Source organism: Phocoena sinus, chromosome 15, assembly GCF_008692025.1.
Source record: "Phocoena sinus isolate mPhoSin1 chromosome 15, mPhoSin1.pri, whole genome shotgun sequence".
Classification (NCBI taxonomy): Eukaryota; Metazoa; Chordata; class Mammalia; order Artiodactyla; family Phocoenidae; genus Phocoena; species Phocoena sinus.
Window position 1 is genome coordinate 30,846,921 of NC_045777.1, and position 22,837 is coordinate 30,869,757.

Below are 22,837 nucleotides of genomic sequence, written 5' to 3' on the forward strand. Positions count from 1 at the left end.
CCTTCTGACGAAGGCTCCCTCCCTACATTTCTCCCTTGTCCTCACTGTCGACCTCCTGTGGGCTCAGCTGCCCTGGCATGTGGGAACCCTCTTAGAGACCCTCCCCTGCTGTTGAACCCCTGCTGGGGAGCCCAGAGTTCAATCCTCTGACACTAGGGTCTGCCTCCTTGCTGAACTTTGCTTTGACGGATTGGCCCCCACCTCTGTGAGAAGACTGTGGGGGCTGTGCCCAGTGTCCCCAGCTTTAGGGCAGCCAGTGTGCTGCAAGATGGGGCCCTCTTTGGGGTGTGCAACATGCTCCCAGTACCTGCTTTTAACTGCCCCTCCTGTGCCTTGTGGGGGTTACCAGGCCTGAAAGTCCAGTACCTGCTGTAGACCCACAGTGTGAAATTTCTGCTCTCAAGCCCAGATACTGGCTGTCTTTTTACCTTGTAATATTGGGATGAGGGGTCTGAAATTGTGGTGACCTTTTAAACAGACTACCTCCCTACTACAGGATGGAAGCTTTTGGCTCAAAATACTGGTTCATGTTGGCCCCAGCAGTTGGTTCTTCCAGTTTCAGAACACCACCACTCCAGACAGCCCAGATTATTATCTAACCAGCTCTCCTTCCAAGGGTCCATTGGGCTACAGTCATCATTCCCATGCTGGTTGGATGTATGTGGTTGATATTATCTAGCTGAAGACTGAACTACCTGTAGTCTCTTGGGAACATGACAAGTGTTGGACATTTTACTCAAAGCCAATAAGCATGGTTCCTAGGTAGGTGTTCTCTCACCATGTATACCTGTCTACTTGGGCTTGTACATTTTTTCATGTAAAGTAATGTTTCACCCATTTAACTGATGGCCACCTTCCAGACTGAGGCCCTCAGAGCATCACAGATATATCTGGTGAGACTGAAAAAGCGAAACTTTGTGCTTATAATTACTGTTTGTTCCCAAGACTAATCATGTGAGTTTTAAAAGCCAACAAAATGCCCGAATCTTTTGGTTATGCTAAAGTCCCAAAGGACAGCAGCCATCAGTTAAAGAGACAGGTTGAAACTAGAAAGGTGAACACAGACCCAATTTACCCTCTTGTGGGCCTTTAGTACTTGAAGGATTTTAGAAAAACAAAAAGTAGTTCTTTATGGGTTGTAAGCTGAAGATGAATAGTTTGCACAGTTTGGACAAAATAGAAGTACTCTGACCAATAAATATGTCTAAAAATGACAAAGTTCTCCCCATTTGATGGTTCCAGAGCCCAGCAAGAAGTGATGGGCACAGGCACAAGGAGCTATATACAGTGTAAACAGTAAGGCCTTTGGGGAGACAAAGTGAGGGGCAGGGCGGAGCCTCAGTAGGGCAAAGTGGGCCCACAGGTTAATACAACAGGCTTGTAGGACAGTCATCCAATCTGCCACCAAAGCTTGTGGGTGGCAATGGCAGGCCACTGGATTCCTCCAGTCTGCAGTAAGGATAAATTGTGTCCATTGAGAAGCTTTGGCCCCACTGACTTTTTCCGGAGGGGAGGCATTGGGGGCAGCCAGGCAGGGCCTCTGTGCCCTTTCCTCCCCAAGAGGAGGGACAGGGCTGCCTGGCCATACTTGGGGCCATCTACCCAGGGTTCAAGGCATGGATGGGGCAGTGTTTCTCAAACAGGGATTGGAAACAAATGGCCCCAAGGAGCCCTCAGCCTCTCCCTTGAAAGGAGGAGCTGGGGGCATCTGTGTCCAGGAGGGGGAGCCCATAACTTTCTGCCCTTCAAGGGCTTCACCCACACCTCAGTTCCTCAGGGATTCTGGAGAGCAGTCGCCCTGATCGATTTCTGGGTCCTTGATTCTCACTGGCCTCTTGAACAAAGCCAGCCTCCATCTCCACACCCTTCTCCCACCCCCAGCACACTCCTCGGCCTAACTCAGGGGTCCTTAAATATCAGTCTCCCGGAGAAGGCTAGAGTTTGCCAATTCGTAGGCCTGGCAGGTGGTGCCCTCAGCTGCCTCACTGCGGACGCCTAAGCACACAGCTTCCACCTCCAAGTGCAGGGCGCACGCAGACTCTCTGGCGTGCTTCTTTTGCGACAGGCTGGAGACCTTGGCATGCAGCGGGGTGGTGGGTTTCCGGAACGGCCCGAGAAGCCTCCACTTGCGAAAGGCGCAGGGCGGCTTTCGACGGCCGACGACCGGAGCCTGCGCCTTGCGTGTGCCTGGGGAGCCTGGGGCTGAGGGCGCGGTGAGGGCCAGCAGGGCCCCGGAGGGTGCGGCGCCTGGGCCAGGAGCGTAGTCAGGGCGCGGGCCGCCATTCGAGGCTTGCCAGTGGTGACCGTAGATGCTCCAGAGGGGGCGGTGGTGCTGGCGACTACGATGGCATTGGCAGCGCAGGAGGCGGAGGAAGGCCCGCTTGAACTCCCGGCTGGAGCAAGGGTAGATGAGCGGGTTCACGCAACTGTTGAAGTAGCCCAGCCAGAAGATAACCTTGAAGACGCCCTCTGAGGGCTTCAGCTGTGGGAACAGGGAGCCTGTGGGAAGCAGAGACCCAGGCTGGTTAGATGCTCAGGGAGAGGGAGTCCCAGGCAGCGCCTGGTGCAAAGGGGCCACCCTCTCTGCACTACTCCCCCTCCCCCCACCCCTTTCAGGGGCCCTGGCCATTCATCAACCAGTGGCTCTCAAGATATCTCTCCTCAATGAGTCCCTGATATAATTCGAGGGTGTCCATGAACTTGAATGAGAAAAAAATAGTCATCTTCAGCTTTACTCACGTTTACCTGAAATTGAGCATTTCCAGCGAGTGTAAGCAACAAACCTGAGTAGAATTAGACAAAACAATATGAAATCACTGTTTTGTAGCTCAAAACTGGTGCAATATTGGCAGTTTACCCCCTAATATTAGCAGTTGCTACAGATATTTTGGAATATTGTCTATGCTTCTCACTATTTGGAAGTGTCAGTCACTAGAACACGCCACTAGATCTTGTTATTTAAAGCCTTCACATGGAAACACATTGGAGACTAAATCACAGATTTCAATTAAATGAAGTCGATTTCATCTGCAATCCTTTGGATTTTATTTTTTGCATTTGAAAGAGTAACTCTGAGAAAGGCTCCATACACTTTGCCAGATGCCCAAGTAGTCCCTAGCATAAAAAGGGTAAGAACTCCTGAATTAAATGTTGACCAGGGTTTTCCCTGAGCCAGGCACTGTGCTGGGCTGTCATCAAACACCTGAGGCCTTGCTCTCCCGGTAGCAATGTGGGTCACATATCATGGGCATGCAGGTGGGATGATGGTGGTGCTCAGTATATTGGGGTGGGAGGCTTCCAGGGTCTCAGGATGGACAGGAGCCAGGCAGGATGAGGAAGGGCAGAGGGTATCAGGAGTGGAAGGGACAGGTGGGCAAGAGGATAACAAGTTTGGGGCATGGGAATGTCCTGTAGGATATGCTCAGAAAACTTCATTTGAGACAAATGGTGAAGGGCCTTAAATGCTGGGAAGTTTGGCTTTTATTTTGTGGGTAGTTAGGAGCCATGGATATTTTTGAGCAGACAAGAGATAGAACCTAGAATTATGCCTCAATAAACACAATGCCCATGAGCTGTCAGAATGCAGGATAGTGGGGCTGTCCCAGTGGAAGTGGGAAGTGGTCAGGAAGGCTTCTGGGATGGCTTGGAAAGGGAGCAGAGTGCCAGGCAGGAGGAGGTGGGGACACTGGGGTCTGAGCTGTGCCAGGAAGACCCTCCTCCCTGCATACCTTTCCCCTGTCTTCCCCACCATAGACCTCAAGGAGTCATGTCTCCAAAGGCACCTAACAAAATGCAAAGACATCACCCAGGAAGCAGAGGCCACTTTGTCACCCTCACTATCCTCAACATCAGCAGGGGTTGGGGGTAGGCGGCAGGAGCGTCCCATCCCAGGCAAAAGCTTCAGGTGTCTGCCAGGCTGAGCAGACCAGGGGTAGTGTTCCTTGACAAATCATGGTCCTTGACAAAGCAAGACCTGCTTTCTTTTCTCCTTGCCCTCAAAGAAATAAGAGCAGTGTCCCCTACTGAGGGAGCAGAGGCACCATGCCCCCCTCTTTGACCTGGGGACCCTTGCATATCACCCACCTCCCACCCAGTGGGATTCCTGATGCTAAGAGACACTGTGGAGGAAGAGGAGTGTCAGGCAGTATTGCGTGGCACAGCATTTTCAAACCCTGGTCACGCAGCCTTGAGCAAGTTATTTGGCCATCTAAGTCTCACTCTTCTTTTCTGTGAGATACATACAACAATTTCTCTAAAGGGATTTTGTGACAATTCATAAATTTCAGGGCACAAGACTTCGCAGTTTTGTAGTAAACACTGGAGTCTGTTCACTGCCCCTTTCCCTACTTCTGTGGCTTTTGAGAGAGGAGACCTCAGCCCTGGGAAGGGACCCCGTTCCCAGCTCTGGAGAGTGGCCAGAAACAGTAGCCGAGACCTGGTGGGTTTGGGGGAGGCTGGGGCATCAATCAGAATGTAAGGAGATAATTCCCCTTGGGAGAAGAATTGGGCAGTTGTCCCTGGAATGTGGGGGCCACCAGTGTTGACCTTAGCCTCCAGGAAGGCAGCCTTCTGAACAGCATCCCTTAATGGCTGCAAAATAAGACAGAGTGCTGAAAATAACTTTCTGACTCAGGCTAGAATTCTTTTATATTTAGCCCAGGATGACAAATCAGGGGACTATGCTTTAAGCAGTAAGCCAAAAGCCAGCCAAAGGGCTTTGTTATTGGTGTGGTTTTGATTCGGATTGGTGGGCAACATGGCATATAGTAGTGTGGCCTGGGCCTTGTTTTAAGCATTAAAATTCTAATTCATGCTCAACCAACCTATGCAGAAGCCTGCTGCCAGCTGGGAATCCCTTACACACAAAGGAGCTGGGATACAAACTCAGCCTTTCAGCCCCAGGTTTTTCCTACTGTGTCCTGCTGAGGGTTCTGTCTTACTTTGGGGTCTCCCAGAAGCAGACCTGAGACAAGGATTCAAATGCAAGTTGTTAATTTGGAAGGTAAATGAAACACCAGTAGTGAAGTGTGATAAAAAGAGGGAAGAGAAGGAAGCCAATAAAAGGAGAGTTAACAAGTTAGTCACTCTCACTGGGAGCTCTGGGGGACTGGAGAACAGGATCAGTAAGGTGAGGGAGGTGGGGTATCTATACTCCCATTATCATAAGCCAGTGTTTGGGTTGCTCCCTCAGGGTGTTAATTTTCCATACTTCCTGCTTGCTGTGTGGGTGGACAGTGAGGATTTTGCTGGTCAGAGAATGCTGCAGGCGAAGATATGGAGGCAGCTGCTGGGGCGGAAAGTGACCCATGTTCAGGGGGGATGGGTGGGGCACTGACAGCAGCTGCCACAATTTTGTTTCATTGCTGTCTGCCCTCTGTGCACAGACATCTTGCCTGGAAATTACAGACGTCTGTGCCTTGGGCTCCAGCTTTCACAGGCAGGAGCTCCTAAGAGATTTTTACTCTGTTCCTTTCACATATGGCAGTCCTGAGCCTCACACCTACTTCTGCCCAGAGTGCTGCAGTCTACCCCCTATGCCTCCTTGCACCCTGCCTCACTCTTTGCTTCCTGCCTGCCCCAGCGTTCTCTCTTCTGCCCACAGCCTCTTTCAAGGATCTCTGGGTCGGGGGAGAGGGGCTTGTGGGCACTTCCCTCCCCTTTGCCATGGACGAGGTGGGTAACTGTCCTGAGACTCCCGAGGGTGCTCAATGGCATTATCCCTGCAGCACCGCCCTGCTGTCAGGGCATCAGTGGACAAGCCCCTTCTCAGCCACTCCCAACTTTCTCCTCCTCCAGCTACTCTGACTTATGGCCTCTTAGGTCGACCACTTGGTTTCACCTCTCTTGCCTTCACAGTCCTCTCCAGCTGTCCAGCACAAGCCTCTGCCAGCCCCAGAAGCCCAGCTACAGGAAAACTTCAATGGGTACATGGGGGCTCTGAGGCAAGGCCTCTGTCTCCCAGTACCTGGCACTCCCCTTCTCTGTCCTGAGCTGGCTCCCTCTCCTACTCCCCACATTGTCCACAGCCGTTCTTGCAGGCATAAAGCACAGCTGTGCTAACTCATCTTGACAGTTGTCACTGGAAACAGGTGCTCATGGGACCCTCCTCTCTCGGCCTCCCGCCATCCAGGTGCCCAGCACCACCCCCTTGTTCTCCTTTCTCTTGCAATTCCCGCTTCTCTTCTGTCTTTGTGTGCATCAGCTAAGTTGCCACACTGACTGTTCACTGCCCTCTGGCCACAGCGGGCTCCCCAGTCTTGTCTCTGTGCTTTTGCACAGGATCATCCTGGACTGCCCTTCCTCGTTCCTCCACCTGGTAGTGCTGGCTCCAGTGGCACCTCCTCCTGGGAGCTTTCGTCACACCATCCCCTCCCGACCCAGCAGAGTTAGTTGTATTCCCCCCTCCCCTAGCACATCTATTCACTTCTCAATGCCAAGAACACTGCGGGTAACTACCAGTTTCCCATCTATCTGATCCTTAAATGGAGAGCTCCCCACACCATCCTTGGCACATCGTAGGTGCTCCACACATTCTGACCCCTCTCTTTCTGGCACACTCTGCACCCCATCCATCACCAACTCCTGTTAGTCCTGAATCCCCCACTTTGCACCATCCCCCGTTACCACCCTGGTCCCAGCTACAATCATCATCTACCTACAGTGCCCTTCCAAGTGGGCTCTCTATTCCTGCCCCTGTGCCCCCCATAGTACCCTGTTCTCCACATAGTAGCTGGGTGTGTGTGTGTCCTTTTAAAACATAAGGCTGAGCAGTTCATTTCTTCACTTAAATCTATATTCCACTGCTGACTGCAGTTTTCTGTCCTCTCTCTTTTTCTCATCTGAACTTTGACCTGCCAGCCCCTTGGATTTCTCCTATCATCTCTGCTTAGCTGAGACTTCTCCTCACTTGCACCCCAGCCATTCTTTCCTCAGTCCTTCCATGTGCATGTCTTTCTGGATTTGGGTTGTATTTATCCAGCCAGAGCCTAACTCTGGAGAGATTCACCCACACTCTGAACACGCTTAGGGTCTCCAACCTTAGCTCTGTGTCCTGGCTTCAAGCAATCTTGCCACCCATTCTCAGCCCACTCCCCCGCCCCCACCTATTCCTGCACCAGCTCCTTTGAGCCTTTACCCCTCTCCACAGGCTCTGCAGTCTGCCCCTTTCCCTTCTCCAAAGCAGTTGATCTCACTTCCTGTTTCACAGAGAAAACAAGACAAAGAAGTTGGGCACTCACTCAAACCTTCTTCACCTGTCTTCCTCCTTGGTAAGAAAGGAGTCTCTCCTCCCACCCAAGGTTCACGTCCCTACTTGTGTTGTAGAGCTCTCGACCCATCAGTCACTTGTGAGCTTGCCTCTGTCACAGCTGCACCATCTTTGCTGGTTCTCTGGCTATGACTTCATTCCCTCCACGCTTTCTATCCACACATGCCATCTCCTCTTCCCCACCTGCTTTTCACTCCACTGCTTTGCCCCACTGCCCCACTCCACCCCAGCCCTCCCACATGCAGATACAGCTCTCATCCATCCTGGACACTTCTCATCTCACCCGGGGCTTCTGGGGCGCCATTCTCTTGGATTTTCTATTCCTTGTCAATTGCCTTTGCTCCTTCCTCATGTCCCCACTGCTATGTGTAGGAGTGCCCTTATAAGAAGAGTCTTGTAATCTCTTCTCTTTGCATTCTCTTGGCAATTTCAGCCAGGCTCACAGACTTTTGGCTGGTAATGCCCACAGTTCTATCTCCAGCTCAGTTTGCTCTCCCAAATTCTAGACTCATAGATCCAAGACTCACTGCCTCCCAGACATTTCCACTCGGATGTCTACTGGCATCTCACACTTATCCTGCCCTCATAAAGCTTATATTTCATAGGGCAAGACCAGCAAAACATATGATAAACAAGGAAAATGCAAACGTATCAGATAATAAAACATGCTAATAAAAAACAAAGCAGGGAAGGAAGATACCTAGTGTGTGTTTATGTATGTGTGTGCATGTGGCTGGGGGTGGTGCTATAAATTTTGGGTAAACTGCTGAGAATATGACGTTTGAGTAAAGAGCTGAATGAGGCATGTGGACATTTTGGGGAAAAGCATTCCAGGTAGAGGAAACCGCAAGTGCAAAGGGCCTGAGGTGGCCCTGGTATGTTTGCAGAACAATGACAAGGCTAGTGTGGAGAGAATGGAGTGATTGAGTGTACAGCAGAAGGGGATGAGGTTGAAACTCAACCACTACCCTCCTCCCTGTGCCCTCCTACCCTGCCTGAGACACAATCCCCTCTCCCCTTGAGTAATTCAGCAGCCTCCCGACTGTCTCTTGCATGTACCCTTGCAGCCTGAAATCTACCCTCAACTTGGCAGCTAGAACGATCCTTTAAAAATATTGGGTTGGGCAAAAGTTTTGTTCAGTTTTTTCCATAAGATGGCTCGAGTAGCGCTTAGTTGTCTTTAACTTCATTCAAAACAATTTTGTTAGATTGTATTGTGACAGCTGTCATATCAGCGTGCATTTAAAAACAAACATCAAAATTGGTGAATTTTTATGTAGCTATTTTAATATTGAAGATGGAAGAAAAAAGCATCATTTACAGCGTATTATGCTTTATTATTTCAAGAAAGGTAAAAATGCAACTGAAACGTTAAAAAAAAGATTTGTGCAGTGTATGGAAAAGGTGCTGTGACTGATCGAATGTGTCAAAAGTGGTTTGTGAAGTTTCATGCTGGAGATTTCTTGCTGGACGATGCTCCATGGTCGGGTAGACCAGTTGAAGCTGACAGGGATCAAATCGAGACATTAATTGAGAACCATCAACATTATACCACGTGGGAGATAGCTGACATACTCAAAATATCCAAATCAAGTGTTGAAAATCATTTGCACCAGCTTGGTTATGTGAATTGCTTGGATGCTTGGGTTCCACAGAAGTTAAGCGAAAAAACCTTCTTGACTGTATTTCCACATGTGATTATCTACTTAAACGTAATGAAAAGTTTCTGTTTTTAAAAGAAATTGTGACGGGCGATGAAAAGTGGATACTGTACAATAATGTGCAATGGAAGAGATGGTGGGGCAAGCGAAATGAACCACCACCAACCACACCAAAGGCCAGTCTTCATCCAAAGAAGATGATGTTGTGTATATGGTGGGATTGGAAGGGAGTCCTCTATTACGAGCTCCTTCTGGAAAAGCAAATGATTAATTCCAACAAGTACTGCTCACAATTAGACCAACTGAAAGCAGCACTCAACAAAAACCATCTGGAATTAGTCAACAGAAAATGCATAATCTTCCATCAGGATAACGCAAGGCCGCATGTTTCTTTGATGACCAGGCAAAAACTGTTACAGCTTGGGTGGGAAGTTCTGATCTATTGACCGTATTCACCAGACATTGCACCTTCGGATTTCCATTTTTTTCAGTCTTTACAAAATTCTCTTAATGGAAAAAATTTCAATTCCCTGGAAGACTGTAAAAGGAACAGTTCTTTGCTCAAAAAGATAAAAAGTTTTGGAAAGATGGAATTATGAAGTTGTCTGAAAAATTTCAGAAGGTAGTGGAACAAAACAGTGACTATGTTGTTCAATAAAGTTCTGGGTGAAAATAAAGATGTGTCTTTTATTTTTACTTTAAAACCGAAGGAACTTTTTGGCCAACCCAATAGAACTAGATCATGTCACTCCTCAAGCTCAAAACCCTCTAAGGGCTGCCATTCCCCCTCACAGCTCGACATGTGGTCCCCTGACCCCCTGACATCCTCTCCTACTCCCCCCCCTACTCTGTTCCAGCCACACTACCCTCCTTTTGCTTCTTGGACATGCCAGACACACTCCCTCCTTGGGCCTTTGCATTTGCTTTTCCCCAGAATCTTCTTCCCCCAGAAATCCACATGGCTCCCTGACCTCTCATCTAAAATTGCAGTGTGCCTGGAAACAACCCAAGGGCCCACCAACAGATGACTGGTTTAAGATGATGTGGTATATATAAACAATGGAATATTACTCAGCCATAAAAAGAATGAAATATTGCCACTTGCAGCAACATGGATGGACGTAGAGATTGTCATACTAAGTGAAGTAAGTCAGAGAAAGACCAATATTATATGACTTACATGTGGAATCTAAAAAATAATACAAATGAATCTATATACAAAACAGAAACAGACTCACAGACATAGAAAACAAACTTACAGTTACCAAAGGGGAGAGGGAGGGAGGGAGGGACAAATTAGGAGTGTGAGATTAACAGACACAAACTACTATACATAAAATAGATAAGCAACAATAATTTACTGTATAGCACATGGGACTGTATTCAGTATCTCATAATAATCTATAAAGGAAAATAATCTGAAAAAAAACTGAATCACTTTGCTGTACAACTGAAAACAACACGATATTATAAATCAACTACAATAAAAAAAAAATTGCAGTGTCCCCCACCCCATACTCCCCATCTCCCTCAGCTGGCTCTATCTGTGGCCCTTAACACCTTCTCTTGTACTATTTGAGTTATTCTTCATTTTGTCTATCACCTTTCTCCCTGCAGTAAGAGTCCATGGGGCAGGACTAGTGTCTGTTTTGCTTGATGCTGCACTCCCATTGCCCAGAAGACCTCATGAACACACTGAACACAGTAGGCGCTCAACACTTGCTGAGTTTGCTGAATGAGTCCCTCTTTTCTACGCTATATGTCACCATGTCTGGTACATTCAGTTTTCTCTCTAGTGGAGTCCTTCCCTTCACCTCATTCCTGAAGCCTTTGCTGACTCTGGCATCTCATTTTGTTTACATGGCTGTGACAGCCCCCAGTGGTCCCTTGTCTCCTCTACTCTGCACACAGCTGCTGGAGACTTATTGTAAAAAAAAATGGTTTCTCTCCTTTCTCCTCTGAAAACCGTTGGTGGCTTCTAATGGCTCTGAGGAATAAACCCAAATTTTCTTGCGTTGCATTCAAGTCTTTTTAGAATCCTAAGCTGTCTTCAGCTTACATCCCTCCCAAATTGGCCATACGAAGCCACAAGCATGTCTTCCCACAGAGGCTGGGCTCCTTCTGCCTTCCTGCATGGCTCTAACTGCTCCCACGGTGCTTTCTGCTTCCGTCCACCCATCCCTCCAGCCCAGGTCAGGTGTCCTCCCCCACCAAGCCTGGGTTAGGTGCCCTTTTATGCACGCCTGCATCTTAACAAATAAAATTTGTTACTGCTCTATCTACTCTCCTAGACTCTAGGTTTCTTGAGGACAGGGATGGGATTAATTATTCTTTTCATCCCAGCCTCTAACACACTTGCCTGATCCAGAGCAGGGGTCATAAAGTATCTGTTGAGTGAGTGAATAAGTGCTGTTTGCGTAGATGTAGGTAGCCTCTAAAGTGACGAGGAAGGAAATGGGAGCTCACGCTTGCTTTCTGAGTGTTCAGTACCTACCAGGCTTCATGCTGGGCCCTGTATGTAGCACTTCTCATTTAATTCTCATGGCATTAGCATCCCACTTTGCAGAGATTCTAGTTATCTCTGGAGGGCAAGTGGCAGCATCAGGATTTGAATCTGCGTCAGTCTAGCCCTAAAGTGCTTGGTCTTTCCTTGACATCATGTAAAGATAGAAAAAAAAAACTTCCCCTGGTCTTCCAGGGGTCCTGGGGTCAGGATCCACAAAGACTCAATAACTTCTAGCAGCTGATCCACAAGCAGCATGCCCATCCCTACCTCTGGACTTTCGTACATTTGGCCTGGTCTGGAAGATGGCCCTCTTCCTTTCTCCATAGCAGGTCTCTCCAGTTCTTCAGACTTGGGCATAGAACCACCTCTCCAGGAGCAGTTCTGTGATTAATTCCACTCCCGGGGTCTGCGGAGGTGAGAGTGGTTTCTGGAGTGTGTGTGCCTTTGAGCACTTCTTGATTCTGCCTCCACCAAGTGGCATTCATTGGCCTTCTCTATGGCCTTTAGGGTGGCCTGTGAGGACTGCCACATTGAATTCGTCTCCTGTGCATGCATGCCCATCCAGAGCACTCAGAAAAGCTGGGCTGTTGCCTGCTCGCTGCATCTCAGGAAACAGACCCCAGCCTCCTGGAAGGAGCCCCAGAAAGCCACTTGGCCATCTCCTTCCCCTTCTTGAAGTCTTTGCTCAAAAGTCACCTTTAAGGTTTGAAGTTGATGCTATTAGTGCCCCACCCAGGTGCCCCTGGTCCCCAGCTACTGTGAGTGTTGGTTGCTAATGGCTTATAGTTGGCTGCTAATGAAGAATTGCCCTTGACCAATGGGAGCTGCTTCAACTGGGAGATGACACCTTCCCACCAAGGTGGCAGCCCACAGCCAGTGATAGACTGAGCGGGGATGGAAAAGGCCAGACTCCTTGTCTCGAGGTGGCACAATTCTCTGCTGTCGTTCTTGTTCCAGGGATCAGGCTGAGACCAGACTTTGAGACCACATCCTAGGTTTAGCTCTTTTCTGACTTATCCTGCTTCCCTCCCTCCCAGGTACCTCCTGAGAGCTTCCCTCAATCCATCACTCGCATAAGAACTCCTGTCTCAGTCTCTACCTACAGGGACGTGACCCAGGACACTCTTTGCATGGATGTGTCTTCAAGCTCTCTTGATTGGTCCTAAACCTATAATCCAGGGATTAGCTCTTGGTCACTGTTTCAACTCTTCCGCCCACTGCTGAGAAAGGCAGGGCATGAATTTGCATGTTCATGCCCATTTCTCTCCACTCAACAGGCAGGCTGGAGCACAGGAGTGAACACATTGACCTATGTATGAGGAGAGGTGGTCAGGATGTAGGTAAGAGATGACTGCAAACACAACTCTTGCCTGCTTCTCTCTGCTCCTCGGCCTTTTCTTGCATGCATCCATCAAGCTTGCTCCCACCTGCCTTCCCCTATTCCCTGTTTTGGGGTGCCTTTGTCAGGAGTCTAACGTAATGTCCAGGGATGCTGAACATCAACTAGTCAGAAGAGGCAGGGCCTCTCCTGTGTCAGCAGGTTACCCCACTCTTTGGCATGTTGGCTGGGCTAGCCTGGCCTGCACACTGTTGGGGAAACTAAGGCAGGCTGAGATTGGCGGCAGAGGTCTGCACCCTTATCACAGACCAGTCCCCTGTCCTAAGTAAGAGCAATGTCCAGGCCCAGGAGATGCTGCTGAGATGGTGGTTAAGGCTGAAACTGGCCAATCTGGCCAAGCCTTGCTGAGGAGTGACAGCGCTGAAGCCAAGGGGGGACTGTGTGATTAACAGCACTCTTTTGACATCATCAGAAGGGAACTTGTTCTTGGCAGAATGTCATAATTCACAGCCAGTCTTGTTCATAGCTTGCAGCCAACCATGAACTATTAGGCTGTACCCCAGCCTTTCCCCTTTCCCACCTCCTCCCTCACCAGTGACTTTTCTATCCACAAGCAGCCATTTTCTCTAGCCAGAAAGGAATAGAGGGATTAAAAATACCATATACCATATTCAGGTCTTTCTCTGCCAACAGGGCTAGCAGAGATGGAATTCCCAGTCCTAGACTCCCTTTCTCTCTCCTAGTTCTTTCAGCTGCTCACTCAGTGCTTCTGACTCTAGAACTCAATTGCACCTTCCCCAAGAGAGGCTGGGAAGCAGTGGACCTCTTTGCAATATTTTAAAGGGTCGGCCTCTCTCATAAGGCACACTTGAGCTGAAACCTGAAGACCCTCTGAGGGAGTGAGTCATGCATCTACCTGAAGAAAGAGAATTCCAGACAGAGGAGAGGGCATGTGCAAAGGCCCTGAGGCAGCAGGGTACCACACAAGTTCAAGGACAACCAAGAAGTTAGGACTGCTGGAACAGAGAAGGGGAGGGAGAGATGGTAAGAGATAAGGCCATTTTGAAGCAGAGACAATCATAAAAGGCTGTCAGGAAGAGGTGACCTGAATAGGGTCCAGGTCTCAGATGGATCATACAGACACAGAGTTGAGGATATTGTGGGGCTAGCTGTGCTAAGCTAAATCTCTTGAATTCCTTGCATTGCCAATCTTCCATGGTGAGAGGTAACTGGTGGGTCCTCTGGCTTGAGATAGACAAGGAATAGATCAGAAGTCCTTCTGTGCCCTGTGTTTACCTCAGGATCCTTGAGCTCTGTGGGGCTGGCCTAGAGCTACTGGTCTGGCCCTGGACATCCTTCTGCAGCTGTGCGGATTGGCAGGGAGGGGTAGTTCCTAGAGCCACAGAGGTTGCCTGGTGGGGCCCAAGGCAGGGAGATGAGTCACAGACCCGTTCAGTGTCCTACACTGGACCCCATCAATTCCCCTTCAGCTCTTCTCCCTCCCCTTCTCCCCTTTCTCTCTCTCCACCTTCCCTCTCTCCCCCTCTTTTCCACTCTTGTTGTCACTTCTTAACTCATTCCCTGATCTGTGGCCTTGGAGTGGTCACACCCCAAGCTCTGCGTGCCCAAGGCTGAAGTCCCTGCCAAATGGCCCTTGTGCTCGGCTGAACATGACCCTGATCTGAACATGAACCTTTCAGTTCTCAGGCCACACTGACAAATGGCTCATAAGTTGGAGCAGATCAGTGCTTTCGCCAGAGGAGAGAAGTTCCCAGACAGTGGTCACTCTGTCCAGGAGTCCCAGCACTGAATTGCTGGGGCATTGCCCACTACGTCCCAATGCTGGCTCTCAGGGGCCCAGGCCAATGTTCTGCTGGGTCACCATCTGCAAAGGAGGGCAGGCAAATCTTCTAGCATTCAAGGAGATCTTTTTGGTGGGCATAGAGCACATGAAGCAGGATGGGGCAGGGTTCAGGTGGCGTCAGAGGTGGGCTCAGGAACTCAGAGACTTTCCCATGAGGAGCAGGCTCAAGGGCTCTGGCGGTCTGGGAGGACCAAGCCACACAGGAAGTGGTCACGTCCTATGGCAATGCTCAGGGCCCTCATGGCCAGGATCTGGGGCAGAAGTGAGCCTGGAACTGAGCTTGGGGGTAGGTAAGCAGGTGCTGAGGCATTTGGTGAGATTTAAAGCTTAAAGCATGTCTGTCAACTGACCCTTAACCCTGGCTTCAGTTTGACCTCTGATCTCTGACCTAGGCAGGAAGTAACAAGGACCCTAGGGGCCAAGGGCACCCATTGGCCAACCCCAAAATAGTGATGTCTATAATGTGTGACAGATTTAAATATCACTTTTAACATGGTACTAAAAAACCTATTGGTCCCCTTTGGAAAGACTGCTAGGAAATTGACTCTTTTTTTTTTTTTTTTTTTGCGGTATGCGGGCCTCTCACTGTTGTGGCCTCTCCCGTTGCAGAGCAACAGGCTCTGGATGCGCAGGCTCAGTGGCCATGGCTCACGGGCACAGCCGCTCCGCAGCATGTGGAATCCTCCCGGACCGGGGCACGAACCCATGTCCCCTGCATCGGCAGGCGGACTCTCAACCACTGCGCCACCAGGGAAGCCCAACTCTTCTTTTGATAAAGGAGAGCATTGAGCAGCTCTCCTGATTTTGCTGTATGGACTCTATTTCAAGTGACCAAACAGCTAGTGGTGAATTCTTTTTAGAATTTTAGTCTACAAATGCAGAAGGAATGACAGAATTTGGATATCACCACTTTCAGTCCCAGTGATATAATGGGTCCAGGCCATGGTCAATGGCTGCTAAAACTAGCAGGTGAAAAGCTGATGGAACATTTTATAATGAATGAATCAGGCTGACTGCATCTGAACCCCTGATCAATCTTAACATCACAAAAGAAAAGAAATCTTGTCTTAAACACTGAACTTGAATCTGATCAAGCCAGTTTACAGGAAGTACAGGGAACAAGGGGACACGTTAAATGGCACTAATAGGGATGCAAACTCCAAACTGTGGGCAACTCCTTTGGGACAAACAATCTGGTTTCTTCACCAAACAAGCTGAAAGGGAAAAGGTGGGGGTAGGGGAATCTTATTAATCAAAGAAACTGAGGAGACAAATCAAGTGCATGCAATGTATGTACTTTTTTTTGGACCCTGATTCAAACAAATAAACTAAAATTTTATGAGGCAATCAGCAACATTTGAACACTAAGATATTTGGTACTATTAAACAACTATTTTTTGTGTTACAATGGATTGTGGTTATTTTTTAAAAGTTCTTCTAGAAATATACATTGAAGAATTTACAGATGAACTGATATGGTGTCTGGGATTTTCTTCAAAATAATAAGCAGTGGTGGAAAGTGGGCAGGGTTTGAAATGAACGAAGATCAGCCTTGGGTTGATATAGTTGAAGCTGGGGCCATCACACTGTTCTGTCTACTTATGTGTTTGAAACTATCCATGATTTTTAAAAATGGAAAATAAAACCCCTAGCTCACTGCTTGTTCATAATAATCACTCAATAAATGTTAGCTGTTATGTTTAAAAACTTTTTTAGGTCACATAAATGGGGGTCACACCCAATGCATTGCGAGTAAGGGAGGTCTCTGCTTACACAGAGGCTGTTATACTAAGTGAAATAAGCCAGTCACAGAAGGACTGCATGACTCCACTTCCATGAAGGTAGCTAAAATAGTCAAATTCAAAGAAAGAGTGGAATGGTGGGTGCCAGGGGCTGAGGGGAGGGGGAAATGGGGAGTTGCTAATCAATAGGCATAAAGTTTTAGTTAAGCAAGATGAATAAATTCTACAGATCTGCTGTACAACCTTGTGCCTACAGTTAACAATACTGCATGCTTAAAAATTTGTTAAAAGGGTAGATCTCATGTTATGTTCTTACCACAGGAATAATAATAATAATAATAGAGGGCTGTGCTTTGTCAACCAGATCCTCGGCACGGAAGGATGTGAAAAGGCCATGGGTTCTGCCACTTCTTCCTCCTATATACACACTGACCAAGCATCTACTGTGTGCCAGGTGCCACAAAGGCACAGATAGGAGATGTAATGCCAGCCTCTTCTTCAGGTTTTTGGGCCAGGGAACAGTAATGCCATTCCCGAGAACTTGCTGCAGCGCACCCCCTGCCTCTCTCCTTGAGTCTGTGGACCCTGCACCACCTCAGGGAGCCTGTGGAGATGGGTCCTTCGGTACTTGGCCAGCACTCTGAGACGCAAACGCTGAATCTGCCCTCCACACCTGGCTGCCAAAGTGTGCTTTCCAGCCTGGATGCCAGTTCCTCAGATGGCTCACAACCTCCTCCTGCCTCCTCCCGCCTTCTCTCCCTCTCTCTCTCTCATTAAGGCATAAGATACTGACAGTCAAGTTTATAAAGTGTGTACATTTTAAGAGTATAGACTGATGACTTTACATATATATTCACCAATGTAGTCACTGCCTAGATCGAGTTACAGACAGGGAAACGGAGGTGTGGGGGATGACCCCTAGTCCCTCTCTGAGACCCTCAGGATTTTAGGTGCCCTGTGCTTGTGTGCCATTCTTTCCTGCCCAGCAACTTGAGCCCCAATGGCCCCACAGGTCAGCATACCTTGTCTGTATCTCCCTCTGCTGCAGCTCTGGCTTGACTAAAACATTTCAGGTGATAGATGGCTGTTCATGGCCCCCTGTGCGTGTACCACTGGGACCCTGGGCCCACTTCCTAAAGCTTTTGATATCCTTTGGCCTATTGGGGCTGCTCACTGGCCATATCACTGCTGTGGCTGGGGCTCCTGCTTCCACTTGGCTTTGTGTGTGGAGATGTGGGTGAAGGGCACCCTGGGTCTGCTCAACAACCCCAGGTTGTGGCCCTACTGGGCACCTTCATTTCCATGGCCTGTGGCCCTGGCTGGTACACAGTGCTTTTTCTCAATCCTCCCACGTTTGCTGTTCCTCACACCTGGTGTGGGAACCAGGGCCTGCAAGGAGGGCAGTACCACCTTCTCCTGGCTGCCCCCTTCTCTGCCTCCTTCTGGGTTCTTTCAAAGTGGGTACACCCCAAGGCTCCTTCCCCAGCCCATCTCTTCTCTTTGTCCATCCTTCCTCTTTCTGGGAGACTGTACCCCACACTCCTGCTTCTGCAACCATATCCATCCTTGGTCCCCTTATCTAAGTTCCCAACATCCTCTTCCCCCAAGCACATACTGGCACCTCCTACCAAAATAGGCCAGCTCCTTGGATTCCACATTCAACCCCAAAAGTTGCTGCTCAGAATGTTCCCTGTTCCTCCAAAGATGCCTCCCTCCTCCCAGGCCTGGCCCCAGAGCTCCTGGGGGGGGTTTGCTCCTGGCCCCCCTTCTTTCTGCACAACCCTCAGGCCACTCCTGCTTGTACCACAGGCTCTGTCCTCCTGTTCTCTCTGCTGTCCTGCCCTCCAAGCCACGTCATGGCAGATCAGAATATTCTGTTTCCCTGCTTGGCCTCTATCCTGCTTGCTCATTATTACCAGATTCCACTAAATTCAGCTCCATTGTGGCCCTGGGCTTTGTTCTAGACTTGGTGAGATGCCATGGGAGGCTGGGCACAGTGCAGACCGGCAGGAAGGGAGACGCAAGATAGCCCCAGGGTTCCCACGCGAGGTGTGGGGAGCAGCAGAGATGAGGGGTTGAGGAAGAGCAGTGTCTGCCAGCAAGGGCAGAGGCCATGGAGATTTAGGGATGACTTTTTGGAAGAGGGAGACATGATCTCAACCTCAAAAAACAGTAGCCTTTTGTAGTGTTGATTATAACAGCGAAAAATTAGAAAAACCGAACACTCAGCAGGAGACTGCATCAACACACCATGGCATACTTTCAAACAGGATACTATGCTGTTGCTAAAATAACCAGAATGGATAAATCTCAACAACAAAACATTGGGTGAAAAGGGCAAACTGAAGATGGATGTGCACAGCTGGTGCAATTTATATAAGTCCAAAGGACACACAAAACAATGCTATTTATTATTATAGATTCAGGTGTTTGTAGTAAGAGTATAAACATGTGTGTGGGAGTGATAAACACCAGATTTACCTCTGCAGAGAGAGGGAGAAAATGAGGAAGGGACAGGAGGAGGGAACTTAGTTGTGGCTGTTCTGTTCATCTGAAAAGAGAGAGAGGAAGTGATCTGAGGCAAATATGGCGAAATGTTATCATCTGTTCAATGTGGGTGATTACAGGTACATGGGAGGTCCTGGCTTGGGCTGGCTGGTTGCACCTGTGGGTGAAGTGACTCAGGGCAAAAGTAACCCCATAGATGCTGTTCCCTTTCTTCTCCCTGTGCTGACCGAGCCCCAAGGCTTCCAGGAGGGGCCTCAAGGCATGGGAGGAAGGTCCTGAGAACAGCTGCCCACCTCCCAGGACTACAGGAAAGCCTGTGAAAGAAATAACAAAGTTCTCCAGAAGTGCTAGGACTCTGTAAATTTAAGAAACTACGATGAACAATATTAACTTTCCATTTGATAAGATGCCCTTTCCCTTTCTTTCTCACCCCCACACAGACCACCCCCCCCCCAAGAGGAGATTTCAGAAATGAGAGCCCACAGCATTCACAGATACCAGCTGGGGAGGGCCTCCCAGGGGGGCCCAGCTTCCAAACAGAGAAAGCAGGTGGCTTCCGGTGTCTGCTGATGTTCACGTAGACTGGCCAGGGATTGCTGCCCATGAATGAATGTAGGCCCTGGTGGTGGAGGGAGGGAGATATGTAGACAAGCACATACACTGCTCGCCACATACTATGGGAGCAGATGCCCGCAGATTTCCACTGACCTTTTGTATTTAGAGGAGTGGGGAGTGTAAAACAAGCCCAGGGCTTGTAATGGCAGTGAAGAAGGGGGAAGGCCAGAAAAGTTAGAAGCTCATAAAACAAATCCTGCAAGCATGAAGAGCCTATTTGTGTCCCACAAAGCAGCATGTGCACGTGTCTAAGAGACCAGGCAGTAAACCTTCCATGTTCAGGTGGAGAGTCACCCTCCACTGGGAAGGGCCATCCAAGTCTGGGTGCCAGGAAGGGACGGTCACAGGCTCAGGGAGGAAGAGAAGGGGCTGGTGGGACAGGGGTCACTCACCCAGTGGCAGAACAAAGAAAAAGGGGAACCAGCAGAGCACGAAGACGCCCACGACGATGGCCAGCGTCTTGGCCGCCTTCTTCTCACGGGAGAACTTGAGCAGACGCACCGACAGTGAGCTGCGGAAGGTGTGGCCCTTGGCGCTGCGCATCCCACCGTGGGCTCCGTCTGAGCCAGTGCTTGCGCCGCGACAGTGGATGCGCAGCACCACCTCTGAGGCCTTGCCCCGCTCGCGCTTGACTCCCGCCTCCAGGCTGCGCGTGGTGCTTCGCGCTACCACATACACGCGGCAGTACATGACCACAATGACGGCCATAGGCAGGTAGAAAGAGCACAGGGAGGAGAAAACTGCATATCCCGCCTCCTCCGTGATGCCGCAGAAGCGCTCGTCAGGGGGCACCGGCTCCTTCCAACCCAGCAGCGGCCCCACAGACACCACGAGGGCTACGGCCCAGAGCAGCGCCAGGATGGCGGCCGCCTTGCGCTCGGTCATGATGGCTGGGTACTTGAGCGAGTGGCGTACGCCCACGTACCGGTCCACCGAGATTGTGCAGAGGCTGAGGATGGAGGCCGTGCAGCACAGCACATCCACGGCGGCCCACACGTCGCAGAAGGCCCGACCGAAGGCCCAGAAGCCCAGAACCTCCATGGTGGCCGAGAAGGGGAGCACCGTGGTGCTCAGCAGCAGGTCGGCCACGGCCAGGTTCACAATGAAATAGTTTGTGACCGTCTGCAGGTGGCGGTTGCAGGCCACGGAGAGGATGACCATCAGGTTGCCCGCCACGGCCGTGAGGATGAAGGCGGCCAGGAAGACGCCCACGCCCACGCCCTGCGCACTCACCACCAGCCCCCCGACGGCCGCCGTGCCGTTCACCTCGCCGCCGGCGCCGGTGCTCCCTGGCTCCCCAGCGGAGCTCCGGTTGTCCTCGCCGTTGCCCGCGCCCACCACGCCGCCGCCGCTGCTACCGCCTGCGGTCACCCGCACGCCGTCCACCGCCCGGCCCTCGGAGGCGGCCGCGCCGCCCGCGCCACCCCCGCCACCGCCCGCGCTGGAGCTCCCGGCGCTGCTGTCTGAGCAGGGTCCCTCGAAACTGACGTTCAGGAGATAGCGGAAAGTCATCTCAACGCGCAGCCGTCGGGGACCGGGGCTGGGCGCCGGACGAGTGACTGGTAGGGCTGGGGGCTCCGGCTCCAGACCCGCGCGCTGGTCCTGTCGGGGTCCTGCCTCAGTTCCTGTGACGTGGAGCACTGCTGCCCGCGAGCGGAGCGGGCGGTCGCGGAGTGGGACCGAAGAGCCGGAGCTGGCGACGCGCGCCTCTCTCGCAGCGTGCCCAGGCGAGCGGGCAAAGCGGCGGCTCGGGGCCGGGCGGTGCGGGCGGCGACCACTGAGGAGCTAGCTACTGGGCGCGGGGCAGGGATGGAGGGGAGGAAGGGCAGCGTCGGGGATGAAGAGGGGCCACTGGCACCGAGGGACCCGGCGCCACAGTTGCCGGAAGAAGGGAATCTGCGCTCTGGGCGAGCTGGCGTTCCGGGGTCCCAAAGGGCGGTGGCGCTGGCTCGTGCTCCGACCCCGCGGAAGCCACCCCCGCCGCGCCGCGGGTGCTCGCGCCCGCCCTCTCCCCTCGCGGTCCGCTCCCTTCCACCTCCCGCGCCCCTACCCCGCCTCCTCTCTCTTACCACTCAGTTAAGTCTCCCTCCCGCCCTTTCCCCAGCGTCTCGGTCACTGCTGGTGCCCTTGGGCGCGCCGAGTGTAGAAGGTGCGATTCCCGGGTCCCCGGACTCCCGGCTCCGGCCGCCAGAGAGCAGCAAGCGCCTGGGATCTGCAGCCTGCTGACTGGACCACGCCATGCCGCGGCGGGTCTCCTCCAGGGAGAGCCTGGATGGATCTGCTGCACCTCCTTCCGTCTCTCAGGGGACTGGACAAAGGAGGGTCTCAAACACCTCTGTCCAGTGCAGTGGCGTGGAGAGCTCCAGAGGGTGTCGGAAGCTTTGCGGGCCTATGATGGGCGAAGGAACAAGAGACTACTTATATGGTTACAGCCTTCAGACCCTGCCCAGGACACACTGGTCTGCATACACCAACTTCTGCACTGTTACTTTACTCCATATCGGATGTCGAAATAAAACTTCCCATTGCTACGCTAAATAAGTGGCCTCGTTCTAGGGAGGGAGGGTTTAAGTGCTGGAGGGTGGGAAAGGCCACTTGGCGGGATGGTTAAAGGAGGTGGGGCAGACAGTCTGGCTCCAAATCTAGGCTCCGCCCTATGTTAGCTGTTTGACCTCTTTGTGTCTTAGTTTCTCATCTGTAAAATGAAGATAAGAGTAGTGTCTACCTACCAGCGTGAAGACTGAATGAATTAATATCTGTTAGGGCCCCAGAGTAGTGCCTATATTTGTTAGCTGAGTGGGACTACACAGGGCAGGATTTGAACAGGTAGGACAGAGGACAGAGGGAATGTGGAGCTGGTATGAACTCGGGCCACAGGTGGAGGGGTGGGTTTAAGGAGCCTCTTGTTGACTAACAAGACTGGGTAGGGAGAAACAAAAAGAGATCATTCCTTTGGCCAACATAAAAATACTAACCAGGCTGCTGTCATGTGTCAAGCTATGTTGGACACTCTGGGTGGCAGGGGAGGGGGGAACTACAGGGAGAATAATGCCACCAAGTAAGTGCAGGATGAGGAAGTCTTGAGCCATGCCAGGGAGATGAGGACCTGTTTACAGAGGTATCTGGGAGGGGGCAGAGAACTCATGGCCTCAGTGCCCACTAGCTGTGAATGACATCTCAGGATGTATGAGAGTCCTAGATGAGAAGGTGCTTTGGAGAAAAGAAGAAAAATGGGAGAGATGGGTAACCCCCCTCCCCATCCCCTCCCCAGCCTAGGAAGCCAAAGCTGTTATAGTCATAGCTTAGAAACAGCTCTTCCAAGGCCCTCAGCTTCC

At 50.8% G+C, this 22,837-nt stretch overlaps 1 protein-coding gene across 3 annotated transcripts; it reads right to left on the minus strand.

Annotated features, from left to right (window-relative positions):
• Positions 1 to 1,102: 1,102 nt before the first annotated feature.
• ADRA1D (adrenoceptor alpha 1D) lies at positions 1,103 to 21,474 on the minus strand. Of its 3 annotated transcripts, none has more exons than XM_032606851.1 (3): positions 19,895 to 21,474; positions 2,746 to 2,783; positions 2,372 to 2,499 (listed from the first exon to the last, which is right to left on the minus strand). In XM_032606851.1, exons 1-3 carry the CDS (start codon positions 21,012 to 21,014, stop codon positions 2,479 to 2,481), a joined length of 1,179 nt encoding a protein of 392 aa, XP_032462742.1. In that variant the 5' UTR covers positions 21,015 to 21,474; the 3' UTR covers positions 2,372 to 2,478. The 3 variants fall into 3 exon arrangements, with proteins under 3 accessions (XP_032462740.1, XP_032462742.1, XP_032462741.1); XM_032606850.1 differs by lacking the exons at positions 2,372 to 2,499; positions 2,746 to 2,783 and adding exons at positions 18,768 to 19,201; positions 19,386 to 19,506; XM_032606849.1 differs by lacking the exon at positions 2,746 to 2,783 and having other exon boundaries at positions 1,103 to 2,499.
• Positions 21,475 to 22,837: the final 1,363 nt, after the last annotated feature.

Excerpts from the sequence above, each read along its gene's own strand:
- ADRA1D (XM_032606849.1), bottom strand. The coding sequence starts at position 21,014 with ATGACTTTCCGCTATCTCCTGAACGTCAGTTTCGAGGGACCCTGCTCA. Across the intron at positions 2,500-19,894 it reads TTTCTTTGTTCTGCCACTGG|GCTCCCTGTTCCCACAGCTG; the intron begins GTGAGTGACCCC and ends TGCTTCCCACAG.